General features: G+C 40.8%; 2 protein-coding genes across 7 annotated transcripts in view; both read left to right on the forward strand.

The window, feature by feature from the left end:
• Positions 1 to 7,172, forward strand: part of CSDE1 (cold shock domain containing E1) — a 54,585-nt gene extending 47,413 nt beyond the window's left edge. For all 5 annotated transcript variants that reach the window (XM_027866678.1, XM_027866680.1, XM_027866681.1 and 2 more), the window contains 4 exons: positions 1,727 to 1,905; positions 2,030 to 2,193; positions 5,682 to 5,814; positions 6,233 to 7,172. In XM_027866678.1, coding sequence (XP_027722479.1) covers positions 1,727 to 1,905; positions 2,030 to 2,193; positions 5,682 to 5,814; positions 6,233 to 6,280 — 524 coding nt within the window. In that variant the 3' untranslated portion in view covers positions 6,281 to 7,172. The remainder of the gene's footprint in view (positions 1 to 1,726; positions 1,906 to 2,029; positions 2,194 to 5,681; positions 5,815 to 6,232) is intronic.
• Positions 7,173 to 7,677: 505 nt separating this feature from the next.
• Positions 7,678 to 16,737, forward strand: NRAS (NRAS proto-oncogene, GTPase). Of its 2 annotated transcripts, XM_027866742.1 has the most exons (7): positions 7,678 to 7,782; positions 8,011 to 8,138; positions 9,576 to 9,754; positions 11,387 to 11,546; positions 12,916 to 13,039; positions 13,461 to 13,504; positions 13,606 to 16,737. In XM_027866742.1, the coding sequence occupies exons 2-5, from the start codon at positions 8,028 to 8,030 to the stop codon at positions 13,033 to 13,035; spliced, it is 570 nt and encodes a 189-aa protein (XP_027722543.1). In that variant the 5' UTR covers positions 7,678 to 7,782; positions 8,011 to 8,027; the 3' UTR covers positions 13,036 to 13,039; positions 13,461 to 13,504; positions 13,606 to 16,737. The 2 variants fall into 2 exon arrangements, with proteins under 2 accessions (XP_027722543.1, XP_027722544.1); XM_027866743.1 differs by lacking the exon at positions 13,461 to 13,504.
• Positions 16,738 to 18,913: the final 2,176 nt, after the last annotated feature.

An 18,913-nucleotide genomic window follows, 5' to 3' on the forward strand; every position in this document is an offset into this window, starting at 1 on the left:
AAAAGTTATGAACAATTCAGTCACTTTTTTTGCATACTTTATAAATTGAAATGTAAAACTGTTGGACCCCTTCCTTCACAACTCCACCAACAGTGCATTAGTGTGCCCGTCTTCCCACAGTCCTTCCAGTCTTGATTGTCCCTGCCCTTTTGCATGGAGTGAGGTGAGATCTTGAAGCTATTCTATGTTTTCTCTTACTGTTAGTGAGTTGGAGCATGGTTTCATGTTGTCATTTATAGTTTGCAAATCTTCTGAAAACTGCCTGTTTATGTACTTTGACTATTTTATCTTTTGGTGTGGCATATTGTCTTATTTTTTATTTTTTATTTCTCTTATTCCTTGTTTAGTTAAGAATTCTCCCTTTAAAAGTTATTTCAAGTTGTGACTCGACTGTTACAAGAGATGCAAAAGCCTGCGCACATTAGTGCTACATTGAAATAAGTGGCACATTGGTGCACATTCTTGGTTTATGCATATAGTAACTAGAAGCAGGTCACATAGTTTTTATTTTTATAATTATGCCATATTTTCATAGTTTTTCTGTTATCTTTAATTAAATAACCTCAATGTTGATAGCCTTTATTGATGGCACATACTCTGATAACATGTTATGATACAACTAAAGGTCCTTTATTCTTCATCTCAACATCCTAGATTCCTTGTAAGTACTCTGTCACCTAACTCAAGGCTGAAGGTCCCTGACATTCCCTCCAGTTCACCTTAGTTCCATTCTAGATCCACTGATGCCATCTGACATGTCCCTTCAGCGGTACCTGCTGCTGCTGCCAGTTGCCTACCTTATAACCTGGCTTGATTCTTCATGTACTGAAGAACCTGAGGCAACAGGACCTCTGAAATGAGGCAGTGGTTTATGAGTTAACCTTATAAACGGGGAGGTTGGGCTTGTGAGTTACAGAAGATAGACAGAAAAGACTGAGCGATATAGAATCTTGAAAGGAGAAAGGGGTTGACAAGATTGAGAGGAAGACTGCCAAGGCTACTGAGCCAGCTTCAAATACTGTTCTCACAGTGAATGACCCTGTGCACATGTCCTTTTCCATCGTGAAGTTTTCAAGAATAAAATGACTGCATACTGGTAGGGGGGAGAGCAAGGGCTATTGGATGCCTTAAGAAGGTGGAGGGTGATGGACTGAGCATAACTAACCAGTGGACTGATATTGCCAAATAGTCTCCCCCTTTTTTTTTTTCTCATTTGATATCATATCCTCTGCCCCGCCAACACACACACGCTCACTCGCGCTTGTGTACATACTTGTTTATTTAGGTTCTTTCTAGCTTTGTTTTTCCATCAAGATAGAATTGTAAGGTTGAAAAGGGACCCACTAAAGTTTTCTCAGTCTCAGCTAGACAGGGCAGAACAGAAGACATTTAGTTTAGCCTAACACGTTCCTGTTTTCTTTCATCTCTGTACAGACCAAAAAAAAAAGGTGGACAGAAAAATTTTTTTTCCGTGTGTTTGCATTTACTCTGCTTAGCAAGGCCATCTAGAGGATAATAATAAACTTAGATCTTTAAAAATGTTCTTTTACTGTTGCTGGTAAAATGCTGACAATTATCAACTCTACTTAGACTTTTGGCAGGATTTAACATTCAAGCTTAGGTTTCAGCTTCACTGTGTAAAATTCTAAAGATTCTTAGATGTTTAATATGCCAAAAGATACAACATGAGTGGCAAGTGACGCAGTTCTGAACGTTTCTCTCCTAGGGGACATGAAAGGTGAGGTCTATCCATTTGGCATTGTTGGGATGGCTAACAAAGGGGATTGCCTTCAGAAGGGGGAAAGTGTCAAATTCCAGTTGTGTGTCCTGGGTCAGAATGCACAAACAATGGCCTACAACATCACACCCCTGCGGCGGGCCACTGTGGAGTGTGTGAAGGATCAGGTAAATCTAAATTTCAATCCTTATCTGCTCTGGATTTGGAGGAACATAGTATTTCATTCAAAATGTGCTGTACTGTTTCCGCCCTGAGGTTGTGTTCTTAATGGTGGTGTGCTTTTTGTTTCAGTTTGGCTTCATTAACTATGAAGTGGGAGACAGCAAGAAACTCTTTTTCCATGTGAAGGAAGTTCAGGATGGCATTGAGCTACAGGCTGGAGATGAGGTAGAATTCTCAGTGATTCTCAATCAGCGTACTGGCAAATGCAGTGCCTGCAATGTCTGGCGTGTCTGGTGAGTGTCTCCCTTTATTAGGTCTTTACATTCAGTTAGCACTTATTAAGTTCTACTATGTACAAGACAATGTGTTCAGTACTAAAAATCCAAAAACGTAAAAAAGAATGTCTGTTCTCAAAGAGCTTAAATAGTATTAGCAGGGACAGTATGTACCTATAGAGGTATGTTGAGAATGAATACAAAGTATAGTTAAGACATTAGCATTTGGGAGATCAGAAAAGGCTTGGTATATGAGTTGTTGCTTGAGTTCCATGTTGAAGGAAGTAAGGAATTCTATGAAGTGAAGATTAGAAGAGAGTTCAGTTCAGGCAAGAAAAACGGCCATGTAAAAAGGAGTCAGGCATCAGTGCCGTATTTGAAGCAACAGAGAGAAAGTTAATGTACTGAGGGAAAGGGAGTAATGCATAACGGGTTGGAGAGAGATGTTAGGACGAAGATGTGAAGGGCTTTAAAAGCCAAACAAGTTATTAAGTGCCTACTATAGTCAGCTAAGTGGTACAGTGTATGTATAACACTGGGCCTGGAGTCAGAAAGCCTGAGTTTAAATTCATCCTCAGACACTAGCTTTATGACCCTGGGTAAATCATTTAGCCTGTTTGCTTCGGTTTCCTCATCTGTAAAATGGGAATAATAAAGGCACCTGTCTCCCAGGGTTGTTTGTAAGGCTCAAATGAGATAATAATTGTAAAGTGCTTATTAGCACATATTAAATGCTATGTAAATATTAGCTATTGTTAATAGTTGTTTATTAATATTATACACTATGCACATGTTGGGAATAGAAAGAAAGGCAAAAACCGTCCCAGCCCTCAAAGATGCTCTCAGTCTGATGGCGGAGATAACATGCAAATAACTATGTACAACATGCATATATCTACACACACACACACACAATAAACTGGAGATGAATACAGGGAGAAGACCACTAGCATCAAAGGGGGACTGGGAGAGTCTTTTTGCAGAAGATGGAATTTTAGTTGAGACTTGAAGATAGCCAGGAGGAGTTGATGAAGGAGGCATTCCAGTCATGGGGGAGAACCACCGAAAAAGCGTGCGTGGAGTTAGGAAGATGGAGCGTCAAGGCGGCGAGTGACACTGTCTCAGAGTACAGAGAGGAGAGGAGAGTGTAAGACTGGAAAGGCCAATGTTTATGAATAGAAGTTTATTTTATATTGGGGGTAATAGGGAGCCAGTATAACTTACTGAATTAGGGGAGTGACATGGCCAGATCCCTGCTCAATAAAAACCACTTTGAGAGTTGATTGGAGGATACATTAGAGTGAAGAAGAGAGAGGCACATAAGGGAGGCTGTTGCAGTAGTCTTAAGCAAGAGGTGATGAGGTCTGGAACAAGGGTAATGACCTTGTAAATAGAAGGGGACAGAACATGAGGGATGTTGTAGAGATAGGAATGGCAAGAGGCAACCAACTAGCAAAGATATATGAGCCGATAGAGAATGAAGAAGTCTACGATGAGGGTATGAATCTGAGAGCCCGGGAAAAAAGTGATATCCTCAAGAAATTAGGTAGGTTTTGGAGAGGGTTGAGTTTAAGGTCAAAGTTGAGAGCTGTTTTAAGCATTTGAGATACCCATGTGGGAAATCCAGTTCAGAATCTTTAATAATGATGTAGGGTTTCTCTTCAGGAGTGAGACCTCAGCTGAGTGTATAGATTTATGAGTCATCTGCATGGGAGTGATAGTACCTGAAGGAGCTGATGAATTCACCAGTCAGAAGATAAAGAAAAGGCAAGGGTCCCCAGAACAGCATCTTGGGGGGTCCCATATCCACAGTTGGGAAAAATCAGTATTAAGTGCTGGGTGCTGGGGATAAGACAAGGAAAACAGTCTCTATCCTTAGAAATTTGCCTTGTATTGGGAGAAGAATTCTGCTGAGGTATACAACATGTAAACAAGTAAATTGAAGAAAATTTGAGGAAGAAAAGCACTTAGGACAGTTTCTTTCAGGGGGGTGGGGGTGGGCAGGAAAGGCCTGCTGGAGAAGATGACACATGAGCTCAGCCTGGAGAGGTGGAGGTGCGTGGGGAGAGCCTGGGAGAGATGGGTACAGGATTTGAGAAACAAAAAGTTGTCCAATTGGGCTGAAATTTGGTGCATAGGGAAAGGAAAGTCATGTGAAATAAACCTGAAAAGGTAGATTGTGATGGGTCTTAAAGGCCAAGGAAAAGCGTTTTTATATCACCCAGGAGGCAATAATGTGATGGCCAATGGGGTTTAATGTCACCTGTATCCCCCACTTCTGTACCTGTTGTTAGGGGAACTGAGTTCAAAACCTAGTTTTGATACTGCCTTGGACAAAACACTTCACTTCTGGGCACTGATTTTTTCATTATTAAAATGAGGGGGTTGGATCAGATGATCTGAGTGAGGTATTTGCCAGCTCTCAGTTTAGTTTCCTATGATCCTTTACAATTCTGTAGTACATTTTAAGATGATACTGTTTATTGCCTATTTCATTTATTTTTATTTCTTCACATTACCTGTATTTCTTGTTTTTAGCCTCCAGTTATCCTTCCCTCATTGCCAACTCAATAGTCATGAGTTCATGAATCTTCTCAATATAAATAAGAATTTGATAAGTTTTTTGGTTTTTGTTTTGTTTTGTTTTTTGGTTAGGGGAGGTGCTCTTTGGATAGAGTGATAACTTGTATTTTAGCAAGAACTACCTGAAGGGATTTGTGGTTGAATCTACTCTTAAAGATGAAGCTGTTTACTTTTGTCAACAGTAAATACCTTACATTTTTCTATTAATTTTCACTTGTGTTATCACTTTTATTTTTGTTGTTCAGTCATTTTATTCATGTCTGACTCTTTGTGACCCCATTTGGGACTTTCTTGGCAAAGATACCAGAGTGATTTGCCATTTCCTTCTTCATCTTATTTTACAAGGCAAACAGGGTTATGTGTCTTGCCCAGGGTCATGCAGTAAGTGTCTGAGGCTAAATTTTAACTCAAGAGGAGTCTTCCCAACTACCAGGCCCAGTACTCCATCTGCTGCACCACTTCGCTGTCCCTTATCTGTTTTATACCTTTATGGAATTTGTCTCTCTGTTTGTAATCCAGAGCAGCAGTTAAGGTTAAGACTTATTTTATGTTCACAAATCCCATCTCAGAATAATGTTTTTAAATTAATAGAATAAAATAACATAGAATTACAAGGGAAGTCAATTATATTGAAATAGTTACCAAAATACTTAAGGAGTTTATGGACTCTATTTTAAGAACCCCTGGTCTAGTGATTCTTGTAGCTTTTTCCCAGGAGAATTTGGCCAAGTAACATTTAGCCACAAACTTGTCTTGTCTCACAAATTTTTGTCTGGCTAATTTTTTCCCATTACTCAGAGTCCCCATAATTAAAATGAATAATTAATTCCACAACTGGAATGGAAAACATGTACATCTGGAAGTATACTTGCTGTTTTTTCACCAGGCCTTGCTTCTTCTGATCTCTTGACTATGTATTACAGTGAAGGCCCCAAGGCTGTTGCAGCTCCACGTCCTGACCGACTGGTCAATCGCTTGAAGAGCATCACTCTAGATGATGCCAGTGCTCCTCGCCTAATGGTTCTTCGTCAGCCAAGGGGACCAGATAACTCAATGGTATGATACTGGACCAGGATTTGGGAAGCTTAGATGTGGAGCAATCAATAGGCAGAGTTTCTGTTTCCTAGCATGCTGATATGAAGATGTGCTCAATGAAGCAGGAAGGTCATCGAGCACAAGGGGGGCCTAGGCTGCTGGCCCACAGTGCTTCTGACTGGATAGAAATTGTCTTCATAGAGGTGTGCTTAGCACACTATGGCTGCTGTTAAAAGTATTATTTATAGTTAGGTGAGAGATTTTTATGCAGACTCCACCATGAAGAACTCAGCTGTTGGCCAAAACTATAAATCTCTCATATTTTGTTTTCAATTGAATTTGCATGCAGGTGGTTTCTGAATTTAGTTATAAAATTAATTTTCTAAATGCCATGAACAGTTAAAAATTGCAATTAATCACGAAGGTTATTTCTTTACAGGGATTTGGTGCAGAAAGAAAGATCCGTCAAGCTGGTGTCATTGACTAACCCCATCTACAAAGCACATCACTTAATCAGATATGATCAAGTGGGGGGGGTTCTGGTGAAGGGTTCTGAATATCTCCCTCTTCATCCCTCCCAAAATCTGGAATACTTATTCTATGGAGCTATTACACCAGTTTTAACACCTTCCTCATGTTATGTTTAAAAAAAAAATAAATAAATTTAAGAAAACCATTTTAAAATTATGCACAGTTGCAGCCTGGAGAACTTAAGGTGGCGCCTTATAGTATCAATTTTAGAAGCTTTATTTGGTGCATTTAACGCAACTGGTAATTGCAAAACTACTTCGCCTGTGTAAGTGAAAAATATAGACAGTTATCTGGTCGACCTTATGAAATTCTGCACTTGATATTTAGTGTATACTCTACCTTCATTACTTCTGGCAAGGTGTTCTGCCTTAGCTCTCAGTTGCATTATTTTCCTGTTATTTCCTGTTCATTATGCTTTAATTCTGAGGACCATATGAGGGTAGACTATATTACCTTTTTTAAAAAATTAAAAAATTTGTGTAAGCATTCAAACCATTTCCTTAAGTTGATGGCCAAATGTTAAAATGTTATTTTTCATATCTCATTTATAATCTTGTCACAGTCCACTTAGCGAAGTTGTTAGATTTCAGTGAGAAGTATCTTCCAGAGTATATCTAAGGGTTTTTTTTTTTTTAATGACTTTACTATGATTAGTATGTATGGTGCAGAATTTCATTTGGATGAGGTGTGCCATCAGAGTGTGGTAATTTAAACATATTTAAAAAACAAAAGGATGATGCACAAACTTGCTGCTTAGGACACTGCAGCTTCTAGACCCCAGTTTCTTTTACTGATTTAAAAACAAAAACAAAACAAAAAAAAAAAGTTGTGCCTGAAATGAATCCTGTTTTTTTTTTCTAAGCAGCTGCCCTGGGCCCAGGGCCTTCTAAGAGACCGACCCGGGCCTGCTGGCTCTTCCCGACTCGTACCCAGGGAGCCGGTTGGCCCCCGGGCCCGAGGAGGCGGGACGGGCCCGGGGGCGACTGGGCCTGCCCGGCGGGGGTGGGGGGCGCCCCGCACCCCTTGTCTTCCCCTTCCGTTTTGAAGTTATGATCTGCTCTGAAAGACGAGGCCGCGTTTATCTTTGTAAACACGAAACACTTTTTGCTTTCTCCGATTTTCTGTTAATGGCGAAAGAATGGAATAGAATAAAGTTTTACTGATTTTGAGACAAAAAACCTATAGCCACCGAGCGCTTTCATTATCGAGACGCCTAGTGGGGGAGGGGGAGGGGAGGGGAAAGGGGGCTGGGTGGGGCTCGCGCGTGACCGAGCCGGCTGTGGCCCCACGTGGCCGGGGCGGGGATTGCCGCTGAGTCGGTGCGGACTGATGACGTCAAGGGTGGGGCCGGAAGTGTAGCTCCGCGGGTGGGGGCTGTTCATGGCGGTTCCGGGGTCTCCGGCACATTTACCGGGTGTGGGGCTGAGTCCGACCGAAGTTGAGGCGGCGGAGCTCGAGGTGGGGCTCGGGGACGGGACGCCCGATTCCCGGGAGGAGTTGGCTAACAGCGGGCGCGGGACAAAGGCCTCGGGGCCGGGCGGGGAACGGAACTAGGGCCGGGCCCGGGAGAAGACTGGGGAGCCGGGCGGGGCGGGCGGGGTCGCGGGCGTCGCGCGGGGCCTCGCGCTCCGCTCCGCTCCGGGGGCCGGGGAGCCCCTCGCCAATTAAGCCGCTGTCGCACCACAGGTGTTTGCTGGTGTGAAATGACCGAGTACAAACTGGTGGTGGTCGGAGCTGGCGGTGTGGGGAAAAGCGCCTTGACCATCCAGCTCATCCAGAACCACTTCGTAGACGAGTATGATCCCACGATAGAGGTATGAGCCCCCTCCCCGCGCCGCGGGTGGCCCCTGCGCCCGGGCCACGGGGGCCCAGGACACAAAGGAGGCGGCCGGGCCGGGGACGCTGCGCGCGCGGTGCCGAGCCCAGCGCCGGTGGGTCCGAGAGCAGCCGGTGCCATGGGGAGCTTGACGGAGACCGTCCCAGCGGAGGGGCGTCCGCGCTGAAGGCGAGGGTGTCGGGATTTGGGGTTTGTTAAAGCGCGGTGGAACCCCGATTTCCTTCTGGAAGAAGCCGGGGATGCCATGCAGATTTCTGCTCAGTTTTGGTTGTCTCAGACTTATGTGTGCTTTTCAAATCCTTTTGCATGTCGGAAAAATGCACATAATACCTAGACTGTGCAGTGTTTACTGAGGACTTTACGAAATTTATCATCCGTCGTCGTCCTTCTTTCAGAACTCAGCTAAGCATTGCAAATTGATTTCAGAGTAGACGTTATTAGGAACAGATATCGTGAATGATTTGTGGCAAAATCTTACTTTTAGTTTTGACAGCACCCGGTCTTATTTTTACTTAGCGCACTAGAAGGTCTTGGCTGTTACCTAAGTTCTTGACTACCTTGCTTGCCCCAGAGACTGTTTGAGAGAGGAAAACGTATCAGCCCAAAAGAGAATTGAAGATACCCAAAATGAAGTGAATGAAGAAGAGAAATTGACCCAGGGGAGAAGATGGGGCAATTTCAGTTTTACGGAGCCTGGCGAGTCCAGTCAAAACAGTGTGATTTCATTATTTTGTTTGAACTAAATTCCAAGAATATCAAACACACCCATGTCCAAACATAAATATTGAAATACAGAGTCAATTATAAGTTATTTTTGTATCATCTACACACGTATCTAGATTAATAGATGACTATGTAGAGAAATTTTTCTCTATCTCATGTGGTGTTTTTTGGGGCCACTGTTGAAGAAACATTCTCAGAACTGGGGTCCAGGGAGTCAGCCCTCCCAGAATCATTCTTGGCCACTACTTCCTTTCTTCCTTGATCAGGGTCACACTAAAAATGGTTTTGAATGAAAAATATAAATATGTTCTCTGAACAGGAGTTGAAGGCTCAAATCCAGTCTTAGGTTATAGAGATAAGTATCTCTGAAGTGATTAAATGGGGAATTTGAAGTGCAATTAGCAAAAATGCTCTGTGAACTCACTTTGCCTTTTTCCCTTCACACTATCCTGAGCTACCATTGGGCTATTAAGAATATCTTTGTCTTGTCCAGGCATAGAGGTGCGACACATTTTTCACTGCAACAGCACTGAGGCTAAAGGTTGTTGATTTGATATTGATGCATTTAAACTGCTTAGAAAAAATGAGCCTGTTAGAAAGAATATTTTTTTTAAAAAAAACTTCATTTAGCAACAGCATTAACACTACTCTGGTGTTTTGTTTTTAAATAAAAACAACTTATTTTCTCTAGGACTCGTATCGAAAGCAAGTGGTTATTGATGGTGAAACCTGTTTGTTGGACATACTTGACACTGCTGGACAGGAAGAGTACAGTGCCATGAGAGACCAGTATATGAGGACAGGCGAAGGCTTTCTCTGTGTCTTTGCTATCAACAATAGCAAATCATTTGCAGATATTAACCTTTACAGGTACTGGGAACATTGTTTATTGTAGATAGATAATATCTAACTGTTCCATGTGGTGGGTGCACTCAGAAGATTCTGTGTTATAATTAGAGCAGAAAGGTGGCTTTAGGCTTCATGTTACATGCAAAATAAATGAAAACAGATACAGGGATTCTTAGGGCTATACTCAGTATTGGAATGCGATACTGGGAGTTAGCACATGATAGACGTGTTCCAGGATTTGACCATTGTCTCTAGCATGTACCCTAATGTATAAATGGAAGAATTGTCAAGCGAGGGCACACAGGACCACTAAAAGGACTTGTACTCAAAGCCTGCTGGTGAAGAGTGGGAGATGGGAGATCTGGGTATCATCACGATTTCACCCACAGCTGCCAGTTCTAAGGAACATTCTTTTGGAAATTGAATTAAAAAAAGGACATTCAAGAGCAAAATGAAAGTATGACAACAGATAAATGAAGGTGCATTTTTAAGCACTCACTGCGTGCCAGGCATTTTTCTGGGCACTTGGGATACAAAGACAAAAATTAAACTCTTTCGTGAAGGGACTTACAGTCTGTTATAGTGAAGTTAGATCAAGCAGAAGGCAAAGGGAAAGAGCCTGAGTCTTTGTACACCTCAGAGATCATTTGAACCTCTCTATTCTATAACAAAAACTAAGGACAGAAGGCCCTGTGACTTGACTAAAGTCACATATCTAAGTAATGTCACAGTCAGGATCGGTAGAGTAACTGTCTTCTGAATCCTGGCTGAGTGTTCTCGCTCCTCCTCTCTGCCACCAGCCCTGAGCTTTTTCCTCCAGTGTTTTGCAGGCACTGCTGAATAAATACTTGTAGAATCTCTGTGGAGCATTGCTCAAATACATCTTTAAAAATTTTTGTTTTCAATGTGCCACTTAACCTACTCCAGAACTTCCAGTTCCTCTCTCTTCCCTACCATATCTAGTAGGAGGAAATAACTGGAGAGGGGCCACATGACTCGACTTTCTGAACCCTTTATAAGCTGACCTCCCCAGTCCACACTCCTTCGGTGTCTACCTGATGTGCTCCTCCACAGCAGGATGTGCCTTTCGCTTGTGCTGATTTCCTCCAACCTGGGATGCTTCACCCTCCTCCCCTGTGTTTTCAAATTTCGTCCAAACTTCATGGCCCAGCTTGAGTTAACCTTTTTCATGAAGCCTTTCCCTTCCTGTCCCAATACCCCTCCACCCAATTACCTCTACTTTTTCTGAACTCCTGTTGTAATAAATCTGTGCCAAGTTACTTGGAGCTCAGTCATATGTGGTTGCTCTCAAATAATGCATTAGTCTTGACTCCCTATCTATAAAGTCTTGAGAAAAGGACCTCTGTTTTATACTTTTCTTATATAGATGATAGCAGTATTGATCATATGTGGGATATGTGTTAGGTTAGTGAGCAAAGAGAATAAAGTGTTTTTGGAGGGATCCTGATGAATTGAAAACTGGATTGGCAAAGGTTGTGGGAGTGGAAATGAGAGTAATTTTTTAAGTGACGAAAGCAAAACTTAATATTTAGCACAAACTAAACTGGATATAATCCATATCCTAAGCTGTGCTTTTTCTCTAGTAAAGGCTTGGCTCTTCTTACTTTGTTATAACCTATTCCATTTTTCTAGGGAACAGATTAAACGAGTGAAAGACTCAGATGATGTACCTATGGTGCTGGTGGGAAATAAATGTGATTTGCCAACAAGGACGGTTGACACAAAACAGGCTCACGAACTAGCCAAGAGCTATGGAATTCCTTTCATTGAAACCTCAGCCAAGACCAGACAGGTACGATAGGGCCCTCCTCTTCATCTATATCCTGGGCAAATAATGGAAGGCACAGGGGATTATCTGGGGTATGTTTTAGGGTAGAAGAAGTGGGAATCATAACTTTGTTTACTGATCTGGGTTTTGAATAATATTTGAATAATGGAATAGGTCTATTAGGTTTAATAGGGGCATTCCCTCACCACAGATTGCGTGTCAGTTTTCCTTTTAGTAACAGATCATTATTTTCACCTGGAATATAAATAGAAATTGCTGTTATTATTTTCCAGTCTCATATGGCTCTCTTACCTCTACCCCCCACTGCCACCTTCTCCCAGTCTCCATCACCACTAGTTTTTATTTTATGTCTTAGTTCTTTTTGGTATTGAGTTCATGATTTAGATGACAAAATGGAAGTGCAGTGCAGTGACTACAATGGAAGTGCAGTTTAGTTTTACAGAAAGACTGTTAGCAGTTATTGTCATGTGCCAGGTGGATATGGCATGGTGGAAAGAGAGCCAGTCTCAAAGCCAGGAAGGCCAGGATTCAGGTTCTGGTTCTGACCCATCCTACCTATTACATCCTGAGCAGGTCACTGGTCCTATCAGGCTTTCTGCAGCTCTCTAGGACTATAGGATGTGGAGAAGGTGATGGAGTGCCTAGGCAGGGTAAAGGGAATTCCCTTTACCAGTGAAATCATTGTCTTTTCCTCTCCTCTTGTAACAAATTTATTTTATAGCAAGGCATAGAGAAAGCATATTGAAAATACTTCAGCCCACCAGCATGGAATCTTAGAATTAAGAGGGATTTTTTTACCCCTAGAATCACCCTTCCCTCCCTTTTGCTTGTTTTTGCTACAGAAGTCTTCGCTTAGTTGTCACTCTGTTATCCTGAGAATTCTTATTTGCACACTTTGAAATATTAGGCCATCTTCAGTTCAGTTCAACTTAATACTTAATTTTTTTTATTTTTTTCTTTATTATTTATTTATTTTAGTTTTCAACATTCATTTCCACAAGATTTTGAGTTCCAAATTTTCTCCCCATCTTGCCCCTCCCCCCAACCCAAGGCAGCCTGCATTCTGAATACCCTTTCCCCCATCTGCCCTCCCTTCTATCACCCATGCCCACCCCCCCTTCCTCTTATCCCCTTCTATTTTCCTGTAGACCAGGATAGATGTCTGTACCCCTTTTTCCCTTCAACAGATACTTATTAAATGCCTATGTGCAGAGCACTGGAGGGTTCCTCTTTTGAAACATTTTATTTTACCAGGAACCACCACAGTAATGAAAATCTTATGTCAGTATTGAGAAGGCCTGCTTCCTTCTCACCTAGATAAAGGTGGATATAGCGTATGGGAGAAAGAATCACTAATGAGGACTTTTTTTAGGGTGTTGAAGATGCGTTTTACACACTGGTCAGAGAAATACGGCAGTACCGCATGAAAAAACTCAACAGTAGTGACGATGGGACTCAAGGCTGTCTGGGTCTTTCGTGTGCAGTCATGTAACCAAGTGAGTGTAAAAATTCTCTTGAGATTTACAGACGGATTATTTGCCTTACTAAATCGTACATCTCAGAAACCACCTTATTGACCATGGGAAGTCTGGGCATATCACCTATGGTTTGCCGCCTTCTTAATTTTCTTATTTTTTCTTCACTTTTCTCTAAGCTGCTATTTAGCTCTCGGTTTTCATAAACTTTTTAAAGGGATGAAGCATTTTATTTAGTAGTGAACTTTCCCAGAACACTAAAGCATGAACTTGTGTATAGTGCAGCCATTTAAGACCTGAGTATTTTATGATAATTCGCAATGTTAGCAGCAGGAATATGTCTATGACATGTATGACATGCTACCTTGTTGTTGAAGGAATTGTTGACTCCATAATAGATGATAGATAAGCAGTGTGTTTGGGGTTTTTTTCCCCCTAATAGATGGAGTTTGGAGTTTCATCCTCAGAAAAGAGCCACTTTTTGAGGTAGGACAGATTTGGACATGTGTCATTTGGCAACCATCATTTACATGTTTTCCTCTTTTACCGAAGTTTTGTCATTTACATAAACTCTTCTTTTGTTTCAGCTGCACTGACACCCTGGTCCTGACTTACCTGGAGGAGAAGTATTAAATACTCATCTTCAGTCTCCCTGTGAAACCCCTTGCCACTTTCCCGGTGCCCAGTAGTAGATCAGCACAGCGTTCTCTTGTCTGTTCTCTGCCTGAGAAGTTCTCAGAACAACTACCTCCTCACTTGGTTGTCTGACCAGAGAAATGCACCTCTCCCTACCAGTGTTTCTTCTCCCTGGGCTTTTTCTCTCTGGGTTGTTTGGTTGGTTTTTTTTTTTTTCTCCTCTCTAGGTTTTTCATTTGAAAAGAAATTCATGCTCTGAAACAGAGAACCTGTTGAAATACTGTTGAAAACAGCATATTGAGCTCCAAAGTACCAACTGCTGGTGATTTTTCTTTTTTAATGTTGAACTTGGACCTGTGTTGATATTTGGAGCAATGTTATGAATAACTTTTGTTGAAGTCACTGTCTGGTTTTGTTTATGATGTTATTTGGCTACATATGCTAACCTGGCATCTGCTCCTCTTATCACAAATATGAAAGCATTCTCCAATCTCAGCTAGAGGACCTCTTGCTAATAGTAAATTTTGTGTCTACTCTGGTTCTCCTCTACTTCTGTGTAATTAGAAACACCTTTCCTAATGAAGTGCCTTTTTTCAGAAGTGATTTGTAGAATTTTCCTGTTTTATTCAGTGAGGAAACCGTATCAGGATGTCTATGGGCAGTCCGCTTGTGTAGGATGGGTAGGCAGGCATGTATGATATCTGATATCTTCATCTCAGATATGTTGTGTCTGGTTTTCCAGAGACCTGTTTATGGAATCTACAGGGAGAATCTGAAACTAGAAATACTTAAGAATCATTTTTTTACTCAGTCTCCACTTTTTTGCGTCCCTCCCCAACCCCCCAAAAGTTATTGCCTGCAAATTGTATGTGCAATTTGTAGTTAATGTTTCCTTTAGCTTTTATTCTTATACAGAAGAAAAAAAGTGCTTAAGAAGCAGCCAGCCATCATATGCTAATTTGGACCACACATTTGCAGTTGTATAGGCCTTATTATAATTTAGGTGAGATTTTCTTCAAAAGGTGCAACCAATGATCTTCAAGTGTTAAATGCAATATATTAATAGAATGAATAATAAGCAGCTAAAGTTTATTTTTGCCAACTTCACTACATTCATCTGGCTTATATTGACTGTTATACATACTATTTGAGGGACAGGATGTGCCTTACCATCCTGAGCTAGCTAGTTATTAGTTCACTTGGCTAGAGAGTATGGTGCTAATGAGACCAGGATCACGGGTTTGGTAGTGATGCTAGCCATTTATTGCTGTGCAAAGAGAAGTTCTGCCAGGGCCACAGACTGCCACTCCTAATTCCAGCCAATTTTATCATCTGTGTATATGCAACTCTGAGACTACACGGGTCTGTGTTCCCTTTGGAGGACAGAGTATGGGAGTTATTGTTACGTATGAATTGCCTAAGGTTAGGTGGAGGTATAGCGTATCAGTCCATCATTTATTAAACATCTGCTATATGCCTATGTGCCTGCTGTGTAAGGAAGGCCACACGTGGCCTTTCTCTTAAAACTGTGAGACATATTGAACAATCTGTGTGCTATAGGGAGCTATACAATTACAAGTTTCACAGTCTCATACGTCTGCTATGTATCTTTCACTCCACAAGCTTTTTCTTCAGTATGTCCTAAGCACAGTTGGGCTGAACTGGGCCAAAATCCAGATTTAGAAATGGTTTCCTGTTAGATCTTTGTTAAATTTAGGTGTGATATCTGGCTGGATAGGTGATAAACCTAACTGTTGTGAGCAAGTTAAGCCATCTAAGGTAGTTGGACTTAAAATATGGATTATGAAGGTTTATGGATGCTGAGACCTCCCCTCAGTTACCTTGAATTCTAAGAGCTCAGCTTCACCCAAGTTAAATCCTTAGCTGTCAAAAATTTTGTATCCCTTTGCAGCTGGTCTTTGCTGTTAAAGGTGGTAAGTTCAAGAGTATGAAGATAGAATATCCTGTTTGGCTGATGCGATAGTGTTTACTCCATAAATGTTTCTATGAAGTGCTGTTTATATTCAAACAGCTTAGTATAGAACCTTGGTAATAAAGGACTATCCTCAAAACATCACAGTACTGGGCTTGTGAAAGGTAGAATTGAGAACAAGAATTTGCAGCTCCTTGTTCATAGATCCCAAGTGTAGTCCTAAAGCTGTGAATTCTTTCATCTTTACCTTAATGAGATGTGATTTTTAAAAAAAAATTCAACATATTCATGGAAAAATTTCAGGTTCTTTCTCCTCCTCCTGAATTTCAGTAAGAGTAATCTAATTTTATTTTAACTTTGGGAGGTTTCTTTTCCCCTGAGCCTTCCATAATCCTTAAACCCAAATGTAGCGTGTCTGGCTCCTAGGACACAAGAAACAAGTGAAAAAATCAGGTAGTTTAACTTAATAATATGAACTAAGGAATCACAAGAGGAAAGAGGCATTCACTGGGGTGAATATTAAGTTCTGGTGGTTTATATTTGGAACTGACAAGATTTTAATTTATCTTTCATCTTTATCACTAAATTACATGTAATTATGTGACCTTACATAAGTCACTAAAGGTCTGGGCCTCAACAAGGATAGAATCGGGCTCTAGAGACTTTTCCAGTTCCAGCAGTCAGTCTGTGATTCTACCAGCACATGGCTAATGTTTTTCATATCATTTAGTTTTCCAAAGGAACCATTTGGTTCAAAGTGGTATTTTCCATGTCAGAGTATCTGTCACATAGATTTACAAATAACTGGTGACAGAATTTGAGTGACCTTGGAAAGGGAATTTCAGGTCATTCCTGTGACTGTTTTTTGCATAACTCCTAGATGGGGGTTGTTTCATTAGGAGTTATATAACCTATATGTTTTTGTGCCACCAAATGCAGGAAAATATATTAATTGTGCAAATCTGCTGTTTGAACTGGAGCTTATTGGCCTCCTTGGTCCTACACAGAAGGGCTAATATTTTAAGTTGAAGATTTTGTTGTAAATTAATCCATCTTAAATAGACTTTTTGTTCATTTGAATTTAAAGTTGGTTATTGTTCTTGTTAAATGATTTTTTAAAAAATAAAACTGGAAATTCATTGGTTATTAATCCTTTTCTCTCTACTAAAGTACCATTATGGATAATCACAGGTCTTGAGACATATCATTTACCACTTTGTGGGATGGGAATGGGTGTGAGGGTGGTACATGCCTGGAAGCCCAGATGCTTTGGATACTGAAGCTGAGGCCGGTGAATCTCTTTGGTTTGAGAGTTTTGAACTGCAGTGGACTATGCTGATTGGGTATTGGCTTCAGTATGGTAACTTCCCTCCCCTGTGAGAAGGGGAAGCAGATTGCCTAAAGACAGGCAAACCTGCCCAAAGAGGAAGTCAGACCTTCCATGCCAATCAGTAGTGCCCTGCACTTCCATCCTGGATGAGATGGGGAGACAGTCTTAAAAAAGATGTGGGCCTTGTTCAAAGATCTGCATTCCTATTTTATCTCCATATAACTGTCAGGAACTGTTACCTTGGTGTAATCCGTTTTCACCTCTTTACACAAAAATGTTTCATACTAATAGAATAATTCTAAATCATCAGCAAAAAGTTCATTCTGTATTCAGGGTTTTTACAGGACCAATTAAAAATTAACATTTCCACCTAGCACCTTGTAACTGGGCTTAATTTAATAGATGTTAAGTGCCTGCTGGATAGACAACTTTGTACTTACTATGTACCAGGAGAGAGAGAGTTTGTTTTTAAAAAAGAAAAAAAGACATTCCGACCCTAAAGGAGCCTAGAATCAACTAAATTTTGTTAATATATCAAGAGTTTAGTCTTCCCAAAGACTGAAGGCTTGTGAGCAAAGGCTGTCTTCTATCCTTGAATGCTTACACTGTGTCAATTAATTGGGCTGCAAATTAAATTCAACAAATGTGCCTACTTTATGCAAGAAAGGCATTTATTCAAAGACAAAAACATAGATGCTCCATCCCGAAGAAACTTACTTTGAGTCCAGATGGCAAATTACATTGATTTTTATAGATAATTGGTTTAAAAAAAAGGTAGATAGAAATATTTTTAAGTTGAAAGTTAATGTGAGTAGGAGAATTAAAGTTTTGGGATGTGATTTTTTTATGTGCATGTCAGATAAATCTAGTAACTAGGTTACTATTCATTCACTGATTCATTCACTGATTGTAGTCAAGATACTTTTGTATAAATCTTGCCTCTGATGCCAAATTCCCATACCTTAATAACCCTGGGCAAGTAGCATAACTTTCCTGGGCCACCCTTGCCCTATTCATAAAATAAATGAGTTGATCTAGATAACCTCATTGATCCTCTCCAGAAGTTAATACACAGTCATCCTAAAAGCTTAGAAGAACCTCAGGACTGAGCTTTCCTGCTTTTAACTACAGTTGCTATTCTGATTGCCTGAATGAAAACTAGGAGTTGGGCCAGAGAAACATGGTAAAAATGTAGCTCTCGAAGCTTGCTTAGGCTCCATCAGAACTCCTGTGACATTTTTGTGCCTGCTTTCCCAACATACAGCCCTCAGGGTCATTAGAAGACCAGACCCTGCCACGTAGATTATTTGATACAGTCATAAATAAGCGTGCATGGGAAGAGAATCCCTCATTAGTAAACCTTTTGTTAAACTGCCCAAGATAAAGAGCAGAAGAAACCACTAGCTTTATTATCTAGAACACAAAAGAAACGAGTTCTCCCTGCAGGAAGGTTTTCTTGCAAGAGCTGGGATTGAAGAACTAAATTTAAAAAAAATAAATAAAACTTTTCAGAAATAATCTGTAAAAAAAAAAAGATGTCTGGGTCCCTTCCACAAACCTTGCAGCCCACCTCCATACTTCTAGTAATGCATCTTGTAAAAGTTAACATTTACTCTGTTGAAGCTTGAGGGTATCAGACATGCATACAACAGATATTGCAGAAACAGGTCCCTCCCGTAGCAGGTTCCATGTTGGTTCAGATCCATAAAAAAGAGCCCAGGGGGAAAAAACATGTAACAAACCCACCATTTTTGTTTGAGGACAGTGCTGCTACAGAATTTGCTTTATGCTTGAACTACAATTGTTTCAAATCCTATGGGGGAAAAAAAATGAAATCCTGTTATCTATAGGCCTTGTATTTCTATGATCCAGCACATGGCAGCCCTAGTTAAAAATAAAGCAAAAATCATAGATTCCAGAATAGAAGATGATAGCCTTTGCTTATGAATAGGCTCAGGGGCAAACAGACAAGGGTTTGTCTTGATAAGAAATGCCA

This window comes from Vombatus ursinus, unplaced genomic scaffold (genome assembly GCF_900497805.2).
Source record: "Vombatus ursinus unplaced genomic scaffold, bare-nosed wombat genome assembly UNPS02014782.1, whole genome shotgun sequence".
NCBI lineage: Eukaryota > Metazoa > Chordata > Mammalia > Diprotodontia > Vombatidae > Vombatus > Vombatus ursinus.

Bases quoted from the DNA above. Each gene is read 5' to 3' on its own strand.
- NRAS (XM_027866742.1), top strand. From the start codon at position 8,028: ATGACCGAGTACAAACTGGTGGTGGTCGGAGCTGGCGGTGTGGGGAAA. The intron at 8,139-9,575 runs GTATGAGCCCCC...TATTTTCTCTAG, and splicing joins AGTATGATCCCACGATAGAG to GACTCGTATCGAAAGCAAGT. The intron at 9,755-11,386 runs GTACTGGGAACA...CCATTTTTCTAG, and splicing joins GCAGATATTAACCTTTACAG to GGAACAGATTAAACGAGTGA.